The 20,252-nt window shown below is 42.7% G+C and overlaps 1 protein-coding gene across 6 annotated transcripts in view; it reads left to right on the top strand.

Moving 5' to 3' along the window:
- The window catches only part of TRPM3 (transient receptor potential cation channel subfamily M member 3), a 535,004-nt gene that overhangs the window by 430,062 nt on the left and 84,690 nt on the right, over positions 1-20,252 (top strand). For 4 of the 6 annotated variants that reach the window (XM_081802841.1, XM_081802838.1, XM_081802840.1 and 1 more), the window contains 5 exons: positions 4,549-4,649; positions 6,057-6,191; positions 10,867-10,917; positions 19,256-19,291; positions 19,455-19,595. In XM_081802841.1, coding sequence (XP_081658967.1) covers positions 4,549-4,649; positions 6,057-6,191; positions 10,867-10,917; positions 19,256-19,291; positions 19,455-19,595 — 464 coding nt within the window. The remainder of the gene's footprint in view (positions 1-4,548; positions 4,650-6,056; positions 6,192-10,866; positions 10,918-19,255; positions 19,292-19,454; positions 19,596-20,252) is intronic. The other 2 variants (XM_081802839.1, XM_081802837.1) reach the window with 1 other exon arrangement.

Here is a 20,252-nt window from a genome sequence, read left to right as displayed (position 1 = left end):
ACTCACTGGGCTATTTAACTCTCCCAATCCTTGCATAGGCTGTTCCTTTTGCTACAATGCTTTTCTTCATCTCATTTGCCTAGTGAACTAATCCCTCCCTTAAAACTAGTATCTATGCACTTAAATCTTCCCTGACCTCCTGCAAAAAGAGGAAATATTAAAACTCTATTTTTTTATGTCTTATACCTATTTGTATTCATTCCCACATCAGGGCCTTTATATTTGATGTTCCCTCTTCCTGGAATGCTCCCCCACTCCTGCCCCCTGCCCAGATCTTCACATGATGGCTTTTTCTAATTGTTTAGGTCCCAGTTCAAATGTTACTCTCAGGGAGGTCTCCTGTCCATTCATCCTAACAGAGCAGCTCCACCCCTACCCGGGTCATTATCAGTACCACCATGAGGCTGGTACTTTTTTTTTTTTTTTTTTTTATTTATTAGAGAGAGAGAATGAGAGACAGAGAGCACGAGAGGGAAGAGGGCAGAGGGAGAAGCAGACCCTCTGCCGAGCAGGGAGCCCGATGTGGGACTCGATCCCGGGACTCCAGGATCATGACCTGAGCCGAAGGCAGTCGCTTAACCAACTGAGCCACCCAGGCGCCCAAGGCCAGTACTTTAAAAGGCCTTCTCCATGCCCACCTGGGATCTGGCATCAGCCAGGGCCACAGTGCCATATGGATGGTGTACCCTTAGCCCAAACCAGGATCTTCATGGATTCCCAGACCCATTTCAATACTTCAGGGCATTTTCCAACCCTCTCTTTGCCTCACAGGACCAACCAGATGCCCCAAAGGACACCCAGACTTGTACCTATGATGTTATCCAATGGCTTCGTATCCAGCCCTGGTTTCAGGAGGGCATCCTGGCCAGCAGATCACTCCAGCTGATTGGATCATGTGAGGCTGGGTAGCCAGAATGGTGCCACCACATTGAGTTGGAATGACTCAAAGTGTTCCTCTAGACACAGGTCCCACGTCTCTCAGGAAAGACTCTGCTCCTTCACAGCACTTACACAATCAGAAAGTACACAGTTCCTTAGTTTGCTTATTCCTTTACTTTCTGAGTGCTGCCCCTCCATGGGTAGAAGTAAGTAGTAAGCTCTGTACAGAGTGACCTTAGCTATCTTTCTCACCACTGGATGGATGTTCAATGATAAAACAATTCCTGCCATAGAAGGTATTCAATATCTGTTGAGCAGATAAATGAATGACTGCATGAGATGATGTATTTACTTACTGACCTAGCTCTTCCTCTAGAATGTAAGCTCTCAAGACAATGGACTCTGTCCTACTTACCTTGGTCCTCAGACTGGCATAGTGCCTGCCATAAGAGAAGGCATGAAATCTGGAATTTTTTAATGTGTAAATAAATGAATAACCGGGGGAATAAGTGGATGATATATTATCTATCATATTATGTTATTATCATATATTATCTAGATTCAAGGTTCTTCGCCTTGTCTTCATGATTCTAATGTGAAGATAAGGTTAGGGACCTCTTGTTCTTAAAAGCTCTTGGGGAGCTTTTAAAAACTGCAATGCCCAGGACCAGTGAAACCAGAATCTCTGCGATGGCTCCCAAGCACAAGTATATTTCAAGCTCTTCAGGCAAATTCCAGCATGCAACCACAGTGTCACATAGGGTGACCAGCCATCCAGGTTGGTGCAGGACTGACAGGTCTTCCAGGACTGACAGTGCTAACAGCCTGACTCTCCTGGGCAGCTGGGATGGTTGGTCACCCAAGTTGAGAACCTCTGATCCAAACTGTCACCCAGGATCACTTTTGAGTGATGTATTTTCAATTTTTGAGAAGTCAAGACACACTGGCTTTGTGATTTCACTTGACACTTAATGTAATTACATTCAGGTAGCTCACATTGACCCCAATAGCTGCTTCCTGCTTTGTTCTTGTTCATATTTGTGCTGCTACCTTTGACTGGGTGACATACAAATTTGTGGCATACAATGGCAAAGTGAATGATTAAACCATTACAGCAGGTCAGCAATGACCAATAGAGCTGCTAAGGGAGCAAAGTATAAAGTGCTAGCTTTCCAAACGCATCCCCAGTGAGCCTTCCCTTTCTTCCCCTAAAAAAAAAAAAAAAAAAAAAAAATTCAAAATGATGACAGTACGTTTTGACATGTTCCTATTTATCACTTGTTTACACCAGTTACCCTGGTATTAGTTTGTGGTTTCTGATGTTATCACCTGAGGTGATAAATAATTTTTAAAAGAAAAATCCTTATGTAAACTGAATTAATATTCATCATCCCAAACACTAATTAATTTACTACAAGTATGTGGTTCATACCGAACCCATCAATGTGTAGACACCAGAATCAAAATGCCCTTTGCCCTGTGAGGAAAAAGTGGCACACAGCTCTCTAGGGTCTTTGTTATTCAAATGAAAGTTTCAGATCATCAGCACCAGCACCACCTGGGAGATTAGAAATGCAGAAACTTGGGTCCCACCCCAGACCTACTAAATCTGATTCTCTGGAGGTAGGGCCCAAGACTCTGTGTTTTAAAAAGCTCTCCGGGTTATTTCTATGCATGCTCAAATTTGAGAGGTGCTGTCTAGAGAGCATTTTGCTCACCCAATTCTTAACTTTAAATGTCTCAGAGCCAAGAAGGAAGAGTCACGGGGAGGCAGCAGACAGAATCATGTAGCACAGTGGTTCCCAAGCTCTGGGGCACATTGAAAACACCTGGAGACTTTTAAAGCTATCAAAACCTGGCTCCCACCCTACCAATGGGATGTGGTTGTTTTGGGGTGCAATCTGGGCATAGGGATGTTTTAAAAGCTGCCCGGGTGATTCTAATGTGCAACAGACTTTGTGAATCCCTGCTTCATCACCAGCAACCCTATCTGCAGCTCATTGCTTCGAGCCTCCACTGCTGAAGAATCCAGAAAGATGGGCAGTACTAGCATTTGCTAGCCACCCCTCCCTCACAAACATCGGAATCAGCAGAGGTGGAATGAAGGGAAAACACTGGGGCTGAATCTCACGTCTGGCATGATAAATGCCTCTTCTGTTTCCCTTGTGTTAGTAGCTGTTTGGTTTTTAACCTCTCTGGACCTCAGTATCTTCATCTGTCAAACGGAGACAATAAGACCCATTTCCCAGGATTGTTCGGGACATTACATATGATAACATGTGCAAGTGCCTAATATGTTGCCTAGCACACAGTAGATGTCCAAAAACTCTAAGGCAGGTAAGAGCGCTGTCTCTATACCCTGCTCCCCTGCTGGTGGGACGTCTAGCAGCATGGGGTCAGGCAAATATTTAGGGATGGCTCCTGGTCAGGGTACCAAGGGTGTTAACTGCAAAAACCCAGTTCACATGTGAATTCATTTATATGATCTCATTCTAGTTTCCCATCCCAGCCAGTAAACAGGATCATTCTTATTGTCCCCATTTCACAAGGTGACAGAACAGTGGTACAGAGAAGACCAAAGTCACACAGCTGTAAAATGGCAGACTTGGGTCCCCTGACTGTAGCCCAGTGTTCTTCCCACCTCCCGTTCTCAGGCCTCACACCCAGCTGCTTGGCAGGTCACATTTACTGACAGGATGCATTGATCTAGACCAGCCCCTTTCCAACAGAACCTTCGATGGTGATGGAACTGTTCTGAATCTGCACTCTCCAAGTCAGAGACCACCAGCCACATACGGCTCCCGAGCATTCGAAACGTGGCTAGTGTGATGGGAGAATTAAAGTTTTTGTTGTATTTCATTTTGATTAATTTAGATTTAAATAGCCACCCGTGAACCACACAGATCTAGCCACAGAGTCTGGAGAATAACAGGAAACTGAAAATTTATTCCAGTGGCTTCTACCCACCAATCAAAAAAAACCTAAGCCACTTGTTTGCCTTTCTCTTAAAAGATCTTAACTCTTTTTCAATAGACTGGCCAAGCTGGCTCACTAGTTGACGAGGGCATAGCCCCGTGCAACATACAATCGGAACAACGCTTCGCACCACTGATCAGCCAGCAGAAACAACACGTGTTACAGAGTCCTGCTTCTCGAACTTGAATGTGCGCATGAACCATCTGAGACCTTGTTAAAATACGGATTCTGATTTAGCAGATCTAGGGTGGGGCCTGAGCATCTGCATTTCTAGCAAGCGCCCAGGTGCTGCTGCAGCTTCAGCTCCACGGGCCACATGTGGATGAGCAACAGTGCTGAGCAGTGGTCTTCAGTGAGCTGATTTTGTCTCTTTCCTTCCTCCTGGAGGCATCTGGCAATGTCTGGAGACATTCTGGATTGTCATGACTTGGGTCGGGGTGTCATGGGCATCTACTGGGTTGAGTTCAGGGATGCTGCTAAATAATCCACAATGTGCAGGACAGCCCCCACAGGAGAGAATTATCCTGCCCCCAAATGCCAGTAGTGCCCTGTCTGAGAAACCCTGTTGCCCAGCTGAGTCTACTTTTCAGGAAGAGGGGGTGTTGATGGGAGAGTCGTGGAGTAGGTCTTCTTGGTATAATAACTCATCTTTGCTTTCTCTCTCCCACTCTTTCCTCCTCCTTGTCTGCACAGGAACAAATGCCTCGGCCCCAGACCAGCTGAGCTTAGCTCTAGCCTGGAACAGAGTGGACATCGCTCGCAGCCAGATCTTTATTTATGGGCAGCAGTGGCCGGTAGAGTATATGTCACCACCCCTGCAAAGCCCACTTGCTTGGGCAAGGGTATTTGCTTAAGAAGTCTCCGTCCAAGAGCAGCTCGGAGAAGCTGCTGCCTCTTCTCTAGGATGCAGATGTTCCCTCCCTGGTAGCCCTCCTCGGGCTCGGGCCCCTTTCTCATATTTAGGAAAACACTGCCACCTGGTTGACGCCACGACAAAGCACAACTGCAAACATTCCAGACAGTTCCCATCTCCGGGTGGCCTCTGATGGCAACGTTCAGCTGCAAATGATGCCATCTCTTCCATACGTCTGAGAAGACACAGAAGACAAAAGTGTGTTCGTGCAAGTGAAGGAAGGCGTAGAGCTAGCGGTTTGTTTCTGGTTGTCTCTGAGGTTGCTGCGCCCGAGCGGCGGTGCCCCCTGCTAGCGTATGGCCCCGTCACACCTCAGGATGCAGGATTAGCCAGCCTCCGCATGTGGGTACCATCTGGTCTTGGTGGCTGAGCACAGGTCCTCCCTATTCCCAAGCACCACAGAGAGGGAACCAAAGCTTTATATAACTGTTCTTGGTTTGTTTCCCTCGACCGACACTACCAAAATTAAAAACTTGGAAAATTGGCTATTGGGTGGTTGGTGCCTGGATCCCTAGGAGGCAGCCAGCAGTCTGAGATTTGATTTCTGTGCTGGAATAACTAAAGGGCAATACCCGCACGGACAGGTCTTCTTTAACCCTGTCTTTCCTGCAGAGAGCTGCTGCCCCCCCACAACCCCCCAAGAAGCCCCTGTCTTTATTTAGTGCTGCTAGTGGATGGCTAGTGTGGAAAGATTTGTCAAGGAGTCTAGACACCGGGAAATTTTCGTGAAATGAATTGAATAAAACCGTGGTAAACAGACCAAAGAACCCAAATAGTTGCTGCATCTCTGCATAGAAATGGGTGAGGCAGAAGCAAGGTAGTCTAACACTTAATTAAAATAAAGAAGGGCCTACTGTATATTTTTTGCTGGGGTCCCTCTTTTCAAGGTAGCAGGGATCTAATTCAGAGCCTCAGGAAGATGAAAAGGAGGACAGCAAAGCACCCACTTTGGCACTTCACTAGTATTGCAGAAGTTTGGTCAGAGAATACAAGGAAAATTCTTGTATACCCTTCGTCTTCCTAGGATCCAGAAGAGAAAAAAGGAGTCAAGGAGGAAATAGCTTTTGGAACTAGAAAACTTTGAATTCTATTTGCAAAGACAGGTCCCAAAACACAAGCAAGATTGTGGCTGTCCCAAAAGTGGAGTTGGGAACAGTCTTGCTAGCATGTTCTTGGATGTGCTGAAGGTTTACCAGATGTCAAAGGCATGTCTAAACTGTTCAGGTGAACACCAACGAACTGCATCCCTAGAACCTGGGGCAGACTAACTCAGTGACTTGATTTGCAGGTGGGGTCTTTGGAGCAAGCCATGTTGGATGCCCTAGTTCTGGACAGAGTGGATTTTGTGAAATTACTCATAGAGAATGGAGTAAGCATGCACCGCTTTCTCACCATCTCCAGACTAGAGGAATTGTACAATACGGTAGGACCAAGCTAAGGCACTTTTTATTTTCTCTGTGGTTTTTTTTGTTTGTTTGTTTTACCTTCTCCTGCCCACCCCACCCCCCACATGCCTGTGAGTCTCTTCCCTCCCTTCCAAATGCATGGATCATTTTTCACAAATGTTCCCTTAGACCTTTAGACAACAATGCCAAGTCACCAAGATTCCACTTGTTTTAACTGCTCAGTTGTCAGCATCTAAGGGGGAGAGTTACACGATCACACCAAAAGCTAACATTCTCAGATTCTTACACAAACCCACGAGGCTCTGAAAATTAGAACACAGTGTATGCTGTAAGCCCAGAGGGCGTTTGAGGCAATCAGCAGAGGAGAATTGATTTAATTCAAAGTATCAAAGGAGACCGATTAACTATCCCGCACCATCTTGTTATCCTCAGAGCTATGACATTCATTCCTTTTCCTCTATAATAGAATAAAATGTACAATACCCCTTGCTTGGAGTTACCCCAAAATATTTTTTGTGTTGTTTTGTAATAATTTGCTACTTCATTTACTAGGGATACCAAGGAGTAATCATAAAGAAAAACTACTATTTAGGAAGTTGTTTATAGTATTCAGTGAGTTAAGTATGTTGGCTCTGAGCTGATACTCACTAAAATCCAATGACGTTTAAAGAGTAGATATTGGAAACTTCAAGAGGGAACAGGCTGCTTGGAGAGTACAATTCAGGAAAGTTAAGAAATCTTTCTTCCCAAAGGTTCTGGACCTACCTCAATAGCATTCGCTGCTTGTTCTTTTGTTTTGAATTCCACAAAGGCACATCCCTTTGGATCTCCAGTAGACTATAATGTGGTTTATACTTACATAAAAACAACATTGCTACATTTCCCAAATACTCTTTCAGTCCAGCTGTGATTAGCATTTTTGGGAAGTAATTCCTATGATACATTAGAAGCAGTATTAAATATGTAAGACTTCTTAATCAAGATTAATAAATTTTTACTTGGAATATTAAAAGAAAGAGTAGGTATTGTTTTCCTGCATTTTACAGGTAAGAAAACAAAGGCCAAGAAGTGAATTGGTTTATTCAAGGTCACAAAACTCCTAAGTAAAGAAGAAAGCCAGTACTGAACCAACACTTCTGTCATAGAGGTTATTCTTCCCCTCGTTTGTCACTGCTTCTCTGTCCGCCACCCACAGCTCTAATGAGATAGAGCTTATTGACCTTTCCTCCAGCCAGTGGTGGGTGTTAGGTGGTACCACACTGGCTCTCTCTCCTTCCTGCTGCTGGAACTAGAAAACAGTTTAGCAGAGCAGCTCCAGGTGTCTGTTTCCTCTGCAGATTTTTCTTGCTTCTGCATAGTGACACTTTCAGTACGAATAGACTAAAAATGATAGAGTAGGAGGTCCCAGTTTCTATCCCCACCAAAAGATCAATAATTAGCCCTAGGTGAAATGGATAAATTCCCAGAAACATGCAACTGACCAAATCTGAATCATGAAGAAATAGAAAAATTGTAACAGACCAATAACAAGTAAGGAGATGGAATCAGTAATCAGAAACCTCCTGACAAGAAAAGCCCAGGAGTAGGTGGCTTCACAGGGGAATCTTACCATTTAAACAACTAACCCCAATTCTTGTCCAACTTTTCAAAAAACTTGAAGAGGCAATACTCCCAAATTTATTTTAGGAGGCCAGCATTACACCAACACCAAAGTGAGACACTATAAGAAAATAAAACTACAAGGCCAATATCCCTGATGAATATAGGTACAAAAATTCTCAACCAAATACTAGCAATTGAAATTCAACAGCACAGGGGCGCCTGGGTGGCTCAGTTGGTTAAGCGACTGCCTTCGGCTCAGGTCATGATCCTGGAGTCCCTGGATCAAGTCCCACATCAGGCTCCCTGCTCGGCGGGGAGTCTGCTTCTCCCTCTGACCCTCCCCCATCTCATGTGCTCTCTCTCATTCTCTCTCTCTCAAATAAATAAATAAAATCTTTAAAAAAAAAAAAAAAGAAAGAAATTCAACAGCACATTGGAAAGATCATACACCATGACCAAATGGGATTCCATCCCTAAATGCAAGGATGGCTCAATATATGCAAATCAATAAATGCACATCACATTAATAGAATGAAAGACAAAACTCATATCATCTCAATAGGGAGGGAGGCAGGGAAAAACAGGCACCCAATTTGGAAAAGAAGAAGTAAAATTGTCTTTGCTGATAACATGATTTTGTATATAGAAAATCCTAAAGACTTCACACACACACACACACACAAAACTGTTAGAACTAATAAATGAATCCAGTAGAGTTTCATGATACAAAATCAACATATGAAAAGCAGTTGAACGTCTATACACTAACAATGAACAATCTGAAAAGAGAATAAAACAATCCCATTTATGAAAGCATCAAAACTATAAAATACTTACAGATAAATTTCACCAAGAAGTAAAAATCTATAAAGCAAAAATTATAAGACATTGATTAAAGAAATTGAAGAAGACACAAATAAATGGAAAGATATCCCATGTTCATGGATTAGAAGTGTTAATAATGTTAACTTGTCCATATCATCCAAAGCCTTTTATAGATTCAATACAATCCCTTTCAAAATGCCAGTGGCATTTTTTCATGGAAATAGAAAACACAATCCTAAGATTCACATGGAACCACAAAGGACTCTAAATATCCAAAGCAATATTGAGAAAGAACAAAGGTAGAGGTGTCACCTTTCCTGATTTCAAACTACTTCACAAAGCTATAGTAATCAAGACAGTATTGGCATAAAAATAGTCACATAGACCAATAGAACAGAGTCAGAAGCTCAGCAATAAACACATGTGTATATGGTCAACTAATATTTGAAAAGGGAGCCAGATATAAAAACACAGTTTGGAGGATCCTCAAAATATTTGGGGCTGAAGGGTGGGGAAAATGGGAGATGTTAGCCAAAGGGTATAAACTTTCAGTTACAAGACTAATAAATTCCAGGGATCTAACATACAGCATGAAGACTATAGTTAACAACACCGTATCGTATAATTGAAAGTTGCTGTGAGATTAGAGCTTTAATGTTTTCACCATAATCAACAACAAAATGGTAATTATGTTAAGTGAAGGATGTGTTAACTAACCTAATTGTGATAAACAAATCACACTGTACACCTTCAACTTACACAATGTCTTATTCAATTATATCTCAATAAAGCTAGGGAAAATGGGGTTTTCAGTAAAATAAATAAAACAAAACACAGAGTTTAGTGACTTGCATATCAGTTAGAGAATCAAGGTAATGTATTTATTCCAATGATTGGAAAGAAGGAAGTAGGAAAGTTCTAGATCAAGAAAGGTCAATAGATTTCATCACCCAAATCAACTGGTGGTGGTTCCCCAGAGAACTCTGTCAAGAAGGATTATGGGACTGCAAATGGTCTCAGTAATAATAAGGAGCTTGCACATGGTCATAGCTGGTAGGCAGCAGAGCCGGGTGTGGAGCCAGGCATTCTGACTCCAGAGTTTGTGTGTTCAGTCCCTATATCAGACTGCATTCTTCAGTGGAAAAAGAATTCTGAGAAGGATGTCTCATGAATGGGCAGGGAGTTGAGGTGATACCCAGGATTCATCTCCATACACTGCTGAAGGATTTGCCATCCCTATTTGAGATTCTCCAATAGGGTCACCAGATTTTGCAAATAAAAATACAGGATGCCCAGTTAAATTTGAATCCCAGGTAGACAATGAGTAATTTCTAATATGAGCATGTCCCATGAAATATTTGGGATATACTCATACTAAAAATTATTTCTTATTTATCTGAAATTCAAATTTAACTGGGTATCCTGTATTTTATCTAGCATTCCTATTCCCGAAAGATGACGGGGATAGCAAGTCATTTCACATTAGCCTCTCTTTTCCTTCCAAGAGCCTGTGGCTTTTTCTTTAGACTAGATTTGAACAAACTGCTACCAAAGAGTCAAATCCAGCCCACTGCCTGTTCTTGTATGGCCTGCAAGCTAAAAAGGTTTTTTAAACATTTTTTAATGATTGCAAAAAATCAATAGGAGAATGATATTTTGCGACGTATTAAAATTATATGACATTTGATTCTCTTTTGGTGTCCATAAATAAAGTTTTATTGATACACGGGCAGGCTCACTTGTTGACATATTGTCTCCAGCTGCTTTTGCACAATGGCAGAGTCGAACGGTTGCAGTGAAAAGTATATGACCCACAAAGTCTAAAATATTGACACTTTGGCCATTCACAGAAAACTTTGCCAACCTGTTTTAGACAATTTCTCATTTGTTATGGGTAATAAACAGGTTGCGATCAGCCGTGTGCCAAAGTGTATTTCCAGTGCTCTAAATTGGCCCCTTTTATCTCCGCCGTGCCTCAAAACTAGCCCCTTTCATGATGTTTGGGCCCAGCTGTCCACAGGTTGACAACCTCCTTTACAAAGTTTGAACCTAGAACCTCAAACGCTTTTTCTCAAGGAACCACAATCCAAAAATCTGCCAGCGTGTTGGTTTAGAAAAGACAGGTACAACTGAGCAACTACAACAAGGTTCATCTTAAAGAACTGTCCCTCCACCGGCCAGAACCCTTCCTTCCAGATCCTTCTTGCCTTACCAATGAGAGCCCCTGACCAGCAAAACCATTTGATTCTTCTTTATTGTTTTCAGAGACATGGGCCCTCAAACACATTGTACCACTTGGTCAGGGATGTCAAAAAGGTAAGAACCCTCTCGACTGCAGGTCGGAGGCCCTGTCTTGACTGCTTCCTCTGATTAGAAAGCGCCTCTGTTTTGCATGAGCTGCCAGAGCGTTCCTGTCTCCCCGAGCTCCCTCATTTCAGGACACTGTGTGTATGTCGCCTTTTAACGATGACTCTGCTTACAATGCAGCTGCGGTTTTACCTCCCGTCTCTGTGGTTTTAGATGCTTTCATGGGACATAATGCTTTTGGATAGCAGAATGCGTAATGTTTTTGGATAGCTTTGCGCCACGCTGCGTGGATTTCTGCCATTGCCCGTTTTCTTCCATATGCCCTCACTGTTTGGGGGGCTAGTTTCCATGTTGTCTGACTAACCATAGGAGGTATCTTCATGTCCTAGCTCCTGATGCCATGCGTCACTGTCACTTCTAACATTATGCAGAGTGCAGGAAGTGTAGCTCAAAAAGTCTCAGGGCATCAGAGACAAAAACACGTGTGTGCATTCCATTCTTCTAACACTTTATTTTTTCCAGTAGGTTTTTTCACGTTATCATCTAATTGATGGGGTGGGGGGGGGAAGGCAAGAGGTTTGGATCAAGGAGAATTATTCCCATTTTACAGATACAGAGGCTGAAATGTAAGGAGGTGAGAACTGTAGTACGTGGTTAGGGAAGAGGCAGAATTCAAACTCAGATCCTTTGATTAACAATAATAAAATTTTAGTGACGACCAGGTGCGTGGCACTAATCTAAGCCTGATGTATGTCGCAGCTCATTTCATCTTCATGACAATTCTATGAAGTTGAATTACTATTTTATTATCATTATTATATAGTATGATTCCCGTTTATAGATGAGAAGAGTGAGATGCAGGGAAGCTGTTTAATCTTAGCTAAGTGCTTGTTTTTTTGCTCCATTTGATCTCTCTCAGAGGTAACTTCATTCCAAATCCTTGACAGCATTCCCAGAGACTGCTGTTTTTAACTCCAAAGGAGGAAATAGATGGGGGCACTTTTCCCACCCCCTACACATACGTATGCACACCCACCCACCACTCACCAAAGCCTGTAGGACCTACTCAGAGGAAGCTACAAAGTAAGGTCAAAAATAGAGTACGATTCCTTCATCTCATATGGAGTCATTGTCTAGAACTTCCCTTAGGTGTTTCCCTTGAAAGGCCAAGTAAAAGTCCCGGGGCTGCTTAGAATGTTCCTACTAACCAACTAGACCTTTACTAGTAATGATAAAGAGTACAAAAAAACAAACAAAAATCTTCTGTTGGCTCTTGGAAACTTTCCTCTCGTCTCTACACAACCTTACTGAAGGATTTTTCATCTGTGTGAGCGAGTGAAGCCTGGTGTCCTTTCAAAGCAAGAGAAACAAATGCTGTGCAATCTATACATCCAACCCAACCACCACTTTACCAAGATCTCCTCTTTCCCTGATCGGCCCCATTTCGAGCCAGAAGCACATCTGCCCTCAACAGAGCCCTTTCCCTTACCCTCAAGCCTTCTAATATTGTGTAATTTATCCTGGCTTAGAATTGCCTGGAAACTAGGGGGAAGGATCTCGAAAGATTAAGTGTGTACATCTACTGTGTATTCTTTGCCATGATATTTGTCGCTCATGTACAATAAAATGTCCTGAGAGTTTTTAAATGATAAAGAAGATATTATCCCCTCCCCCATCACCTTGAGCTAGTCTGTGTCACTGCAGGAATTGTGAGGCTTGCTGAGGAGACAACTATGCCTTTGTCCCTCAATCTCAGCCAGTGGCCAATTCGAGCCTTCAAATAAAGTCACTGATTCACCTTCATCCCCTAGTTTCTCAATATCTTGCCTGATTTTCAAAGGGATTTTTGCAGTTAGATTTCATTGAATATAAATGATCAAAATCCCTCCTCTTAGGTTCTCTTCCTTGTACAGCTCTGCTTTGCAACATCATCTTCTCCCTTCTGAAATCCCCTTCGCCTGCCTCTTACATTGGCTCATGTCACTTGCATTAGAAGGCATGTATTTTTAAAGTAGGGTTTTTTTTTTTAAACTTCTTAGCTAAAGATGTACTTCAAAAGTAATATAAACTAATGAGAAAGAATGGGATGGTAAGGATTTGGGAGGAAGGAGTATTAGGATCGGTCTTATTTTTCTTTCAAGTGTGATCCAAATATTGGAACAGAAATACATAAGGATTCACTTAGGTACTGAATTAGTAACTGGAAAAAGTGATTACAGATGACCCAGTATAGTTCTGAACTGGCTTAGGAACAATTTATCCTTTTGCCTGGGAAAAGAGACTGCCAATAAGGTGGGGAGAAACAGACAGCCTGTTTTTCGTTTCTTCCCTTGGGAAGAGAGAGGAACAGGAAAAGCAGACTCCTGTTTACTTCTATGATAAAGGTGAGCCTCTGACTTGGACAACAAAAAAGGAGATAACAATGGGAGCCAAAGGAGCTGGAAGTCTCTAGGTTTTATGTAATATGGATGAAGGGAGCTAAAAATGAGGGGGTTTTGTGTTTTCTCAAGAAGTAAATGGGAGAGGGGTGCCTAGGTGGCTCAGTCAGTTAAGTGACTGCCTTCGGCTCAGGTCATGATCTCAGGGTCCTGGGATCGAGCCCCGAGTTGGGCTCCCCGCTCAGCGGGGAGCCTGCTTCTCCCTCTCCATCTGCCTCTCCCCCCACTCATGCTCTCTCTCGCTCTCTCTCTCTCAAATAAAAAAATAAAACTTAAAAACAAAAAAGTAAATGAGAGAAATTAACATTGGTTCTCATCTTCCTCAGGTGGTTTCAGATGACTTCCAGAAATTTAAGCCAATGCGATACGCAAAGTCTACAAAAGCTAGGTTTAAAATGCTAAGAAAATCTTGGGCAGCTTAACCAATTTTCAAAATTAAAGAACTTGATAATTAGCATGTGCTTTGTGCTTTATGATTGTAGGACTTTATGTTACCTATTAGTTGATGTGATCTGTGACAAAAAACTATTAACCAGTAAGTGATAAGCCCTGGTACAAAATGCTACTCCTATGTTAGGATCATAGTTCTGAACCTAAACATAGTGTTCAATGATATATCTGGAAAATCAAATGCAAGTAACTCTTAGGAATCCAGGCAATGCATTTAGGAATCATCAAACGGTCCCACGTTTACCGCATGATTATCTCCAAGTCCAACTCTCCCTTGATATCAAGAGAACTGAGTTTGGAGAACTGAATCTCAAATTAGTAATTTCAAGGGAACAATCTAGGAGCAAGGAGGTAAAAAGTTGGTTATACAGCATCAATCAGAAATTTAAAATGATAGAGTCCAACCCAGTTCCCGGAACTGCTTTCCTGCATAAATCCATTGGATGCACCAACGCGACATTAATCCAGAGCGGCCCGAGTCTGTCTGCTTTTCCGTGAAATCTAACTTGCTATTTTTAGAAGCTAACTGTCTGCTCGATTTGTGCCTCTATATGTTTTAGAGTACTAGTTTTTCTTTCTTAACTTAAATGTGCTAATACTTCACATGACCTGTACTATCATTTCCCACCAAGGGAGGGTGATAGTTGAGTATTATATAGAAATAGTTGTGAAGTTATGGTAGTTTAAAATTCATTCACATGGGAATTAAGACCCAGAGCTTTGGCAGAATGAAAGGGTGGGGGAAGAATTTAAGACACTCTTTGGATAAAGAAAGGACATTTTGATAATCCCATCTGCCAAATTCATGCAGATTTGCAAAAGCATTTTTATTTTTTAAAAGATTGCCTGGTCTATAACCAAGCTGAACATTGTGGAATGTCCTCTTTTCCTTGAACTTTCACCAAAATAGACTTTTGCCCACCCTTCCTTGGTAAACCCAACAACCAGCAATCATTTTACACCCTACATACACCGGAAGGAAGCAATTTTGTTTTGAAGGCTTGTTAATAAGTTTCCACAAAATGTGTTTCCTAAACAGCTGAAATCTGATAGTGATATCATGAGCTGACTTCTGAAAAAGAGTACATTCAGAAGAGCAGATCCAATACATGCATTTAAACTACTCTTTTAATTAAAAGTCATCTTTAGGATGGCATGGATTAAAACTTAGCATCAGAGAAGTAGCTCATGGCATGAGAAAAGGGGACAACATTTTCATGTTGTCAGTTTGTATCTACTGATGGAGCCAAAGTTCTCTGTTTCACTCTGTGGATCAAATGGTTTGAGTCACATGGCTTGCAATGTGTTCTTGAGGCATGAAAGGGGACATAAGTGTTCAGGCATTACCAATTACCAAAGTAATTACCAAAAGAGGGAGGAGGGAAGAACAGAAATGACAGAAGGAGCATTACTCCAGTGTCGTCTTTGGCTTCCTATTTGAAAAGCACCCAAGCGAAGGAAGACTCCTCCAGAAGGTTTTTGGACATTACCTGTGGTATGTGAGGTGCTGTTCACTTTCTCTGCTTTTTCCAAAGGAGGTGGATGTGATGTGCACAACACCATTCCTGTCTAGCCCTTTACCCATCCCTGTCTCTGAGCCCTCAGCTCCACTAACCACATTTCAGGGGCGATGAGTAGAAACTATGTCAACCCTGCACACTCTGGACAACAATCTTTGCCCAGTGCCCAGGCAGCATAGAAATAAGAGCAGCCTGCCAGGTAGTGGTCAGACAATTGGACCTTTAGAAATAGACATGATCTTTCGAAGTAACTCTGTCCAAAGTGCCTGTTTTCAGAGTGTAAACTGAGGCACAGAGTAAAGAAATGATCTGCCCAGGGTCACAGAAAGGCAGAGCTGGGACCACAGTGGAGCCCAGTGCTGTTTCCACTGCAGGGTCATACTGCAGGCTGTTCTCTGCGTCTTTGACATCTAAGGTCACAGGTGGCCAAGGCCGTCAGTCCGGCACGTCAGACATACCCCAATGCTCCCAACCCCTTCAGAGTCATCCAGGACACAGGTATCACAAGAGGCTCAAATTGTACCTGATTTTATTAATTTTATGAAATATATTTCTTCCTCCCCAAAAGATTTCCATTCTTCCTAGTAAAAATTGTGAAACTAATTTCCCTTAATTTCTGTGCTTTCAAAGCCTCTGGGGGGTAAAAAAACAGACGCAATCAGTCTTGCAGGCTTTCAAACACATTACTTGGTAAAGTAAGCTCTCCCTCCTCCAGATACCACTTTAACAAGGGCATCTGACTCTGACTCTCTCCTGATTTCCAAATCCTCCAATCTGCTATATTCATTTACATCGCTTTCTTCCACATATAAAACAGAACAGGCAGGTAAATGCTGGCGGAATCGCCATTGGCTTTGGTCAGGTGAACATCGTCCCCTTGTGGTCAAACAGAAGGCAGGCCAGTTCCTTTAAGGCCTTCGCTCCAAGCTGGGCAGAACCCAGAAGGTTCATTGAATCCCTTCTCTGGCTTGAGACCAGATCCTGTATAAGTCACTTCAAAATAAGCTTTACATGAGAAGTTCCTACAAAAAAAGATTCCAGCATCTTCTTTGGTAGTATATAAGCCTAATAGCCCTTTATGAATAAAATCATTTGCAAAAAACGTTTTCTTTGCCCCTCTCAAATTTTTATTATTTTGCATTTTACCATGATCACTTTCCTGATAACCCCCACTCCTATAGACAATCCAAAAGCATAATTATCGCCACTCACTATTGGTCTTCAGGCAATATTGGTGTCTTGTTCTTAGAATTCAAACTGATGTTCACACATTGGTGTCTCAAAAGAAAATATATAGGGGTTAGGTTCACTGTTACTCGTGTGTTTTAAATTTAGAAAATTCTTACAGGATTGAAAATGGGCACAAATTCGTAGACTTGCTATCCTGCTTTTCGACAGCATCACACTAAATCTTGTAGGGATGTTTCTGCAACCTGGTACTTGAGCATCATAGACCATAGAGGCCATCGAGCTCCACCCCTTGTACAGGGAAGAAAACTGAGGCTTTGAGGGAAACTGGTTGATTTATGAAGGACAGACAGAAAGAAGCCCAGGGCAGTTGATTCTTGGCCAGTGTTCTTTCCCCTGCCTGCCTCACAGTGCCCAGAAAAATAACACAAATGCAGGGCCTCCTCTGCAGGTCATCCTTATGGGAGCCAAATGCAGAAGAGAGGAGGCCGACCCATGCGTGTCCAGCCTCTCAGGCTCCTCTACTCTTGAAATAAGAGGCCTGCCTAACCGTCGGGTACAGCCCATCGAGACAGAAACTCGCAGCCTTGTTCACCTGCCCCCAAACAGTGGAGAAAAGCAGTTGCATGAGGAATATTTTTAAACTGTTTCATGTTTATGGAAAGGGCAATCCATGAACAGTTACCATCTTCAGACTTTCTCTAAGTTCCCTTTTCTCTGTTTTTGCCACGCTTTGCATAAAGAGGTCAGGCAGGTGGCCTTTTCTGATGGCCCGCAGGGAGCTTCCCCTTGCCAGTTCCATTAGACTGATGAGCTGGTCCTCAGAGGAGATTGTGAAATTCTGAGCATGGCGGGCAGGAGAATAAGGCCATTTTTATGAAAGGACGTTTCGGTGGGGGTTCTGATGAGCCAAGCTCAAGGATGGGAGGGGTTCTCTGCCTCAAGGTGCTTCCACCGCAAATGCGACCGACCGCCTTCCCACTGTCCCATTGTGCTCAGGTGGCTCAAATAAGGTCCCCCGAGCCTGCTTTGTGCCCCAAGCCAAGGGAGAGGTAGAACCTGATGGGTAGGAACTGGTCAGGGGCAGCAAGCAAGTCTAGAGGGTAGACTAGGATCTCCTATGCTTAGGCTGGTGCATGAACTGCTATCCCTTCGTTCCTACCCCACTGAAAATACCGACAGAGCGATCGGCGTATTTCAAGTCAAGTTTCCACAGTGACATGGGGCTATCCCAAACACGACAACTCATAGACTGTGGCTAGTTAGTTGTGTTACTGACAAGAAAACAGCACTGAGAAACCTGAAACTGAGACTTGATCCCAGCCACATCAATGAATGGCACTGTTTTACTCATTCACATCCTGAATGCCTACCACACACCAGTCACCATAAAAGGCGCCTGGGAATACAAAGATCAGTAACACCATCAAAGCTATCGGTTTGATGGAAGGATACAGTGGGCCTCCTCTAACCCTGAATCCCCTTCAAATGGATGCTGTTGGCCATAGCAAAGCTGAGTAAGGATAACTGAAAACCTACCCTCGGTTCCGCAAAAACAAGTGAAGCTCATTTCCTAATGACAATGTTTATACACCATGAATTTTCCAATCCTGCCATGCGAGCCCACCTGACCCACCTTGTTTAGTACAAACTTCATCGTATCTCAGAATCACCCGGGGAGCTGATAAAGCCCGTAGAAGCCCACATTGAAGCCAGTCTTTTGTGCTGTCACCAAGTTCGCCGGGTGATTCTGATGCCACCAAAAGTGGAAAGCCACCACCATGGCTATGAGCCGCTTCTGTGAAGTGGCAGAGATCTCACACAGCATCGGGGTGGGTCCTGCATCAGGGACAAAAGTAGACAGAGCCCTCATGCCTCTCCAAAATATATGTAAGGACACAGTGTGCAGTACCCTTGTTATTCATGGTATAGAGCGCGCTCCTGCATCGGAAAACTAAACCAGACAGTGAGTTAATTATTCGCACCCTTTGGAACTCGTGGTGCGCTCAGAACTTCCCGCAGATGGAATTAACTCTTCCTTGACCTAGCAGAGCAGGTATTTTGCTTAGACCATACAGAGCGCCCTTTTGATGTCGAAACCAGTAATGAGTAGACAATGTTAAAACCTCTTGTGTTTTTGCATCTATATATGCAAGCAGCTAAAACTTACCCTATCACTCTCTTAAACACAACAGTGTTTAAGAAACACTATTCTCTTTGAAAGAAAATATCCAAAACCTCCTTAATTCCAGGAAAACAAATATTCCCTCAATAAAATCTCTTCTCATGCCACCTCCTTTCTCTTTAACCACAAGGGGTGCTCATAAATGACTTCATCCTGACATCCATCCACTCTCCTTTTATGAAAAAGTGCTCGTTTGGTTTTTTTCATTGTTAATAGAGGTTTTGCCAAGGAACTCTAAGCATATCCCACCTGATGTAGGTCCTGGTAATAACAATCATCTTCTGGAAGGAGTCTTCATTTAGTGAGTGGGAAGAAGTAAATGATCAGCAGGAGAGTGGTAACAAGCCTGGGTCAGAGGCAGAGCAGAGCTGGGAGCCCAGGGAACGCTTGGGGAACCGAGTTGCTAGCGGCTGGGACTCAGAGCATTTGCCATGTCAAGTCTTGTGTTTTTTCTGCTACACTGGTGTTTTTTTCTCCCCAGCTGAAGACTTGAATAAATATTTTGATTTTCTGTTATTGCCGACGATTACTGCATCTTCTTATTTAACTTATGTCTTCTTTCCAAGCGAGAATATCCAGGTTTCGGTTGGATCTATTTTAAGGTGAATTAATTAACCAGCATAATACTACATTCATATGTTTCTTAATTCATTTTTTTTTTTTTACTCTAAAATAGTTACAGAACACATGGCATCGAATCCCTAGTAAACCACGCTGTCTTTTGGATTTGTTTGTGTGTGTGTGTGTTTCGTTCTTCCCTCATAGGGGAACCTGCCCCCAGACTATAGAATCAGCCTGATTGACATCGGCCTGGTGATTGAGTACCTGATGGGCGGGGCTTATCGCTGCAACTACACGCGCAAGCGCTTCCGGACGCTCTATCACAATCTCTTTGGCCCCAAGAGGGTGAGTTTTGCAGCAAGTTCCCTTTTCTGGACTCCTGGGAGGACTAGGGCGGGACACGTTGGGGAGGTGCCCTCCTTATCTCCAAGGGGGAGATCAGATAAGAAGGCAACTGGCCCACCCACCTCTTCCTTCCACCATCAAATCCATTAAGAAAAAAAAAAAAAAGCAATGTATTGGGTGATACATCCTTTCTTTTCTTCACTAGGTCCAGTTAAAATCAGAAACTGGCATTGGGAGTGAGCCTTAATGATCAGGGAATAATAATTAAATTCAAATTAATCTTATCTACCTCAGTCATTTTCAAGGTTTTTGGTATTGGGATCTATTTATACTTTTAAAAAATTATTGACGACCCCAAAAAGCTCTTATTTATGGGAGTTCTATCGATCACTATTATCGTGTTAGAAATTAAAGACTTAACAATATTAATTAATATTAATTCATTTCAAATTAACTGTAAGAAGCCCATTACGTGTTAACATAAATGACATGTTTATGAAAAATAACTATATTTTCAAAAACAAAAATTGGTGGTAAGAATATCATTGTTCTACATTTTTTGCATATTTCTGTAATATCTGGCTTAATGGAAGAAAGCTAGATTCTCATATCTACTTCTGCACTCAGTCTGCCAGATGTTTTGTTTGAAATATACAA

The sequence above is a fragment of the Leptonychotes weddellii genome, chromosome 14 (assembly GCF_054177405.1).
Source record: "Leptonychotes weddellii isolate Sample4059 chromosome 14, ASM5417740v2, whole genome shotgun sequence".
NCBI lineage: Eukaryota > Metazoa > Chordata > Mammalia > Carnivora > Phocidae > Leptonychotes > Leptonychotes weddellii.
The sequence above is the reverse complement of the archived record's forward strand: the minus strand, read 5'-3'. Positions and strand labels throughout refer to the sequence as shown.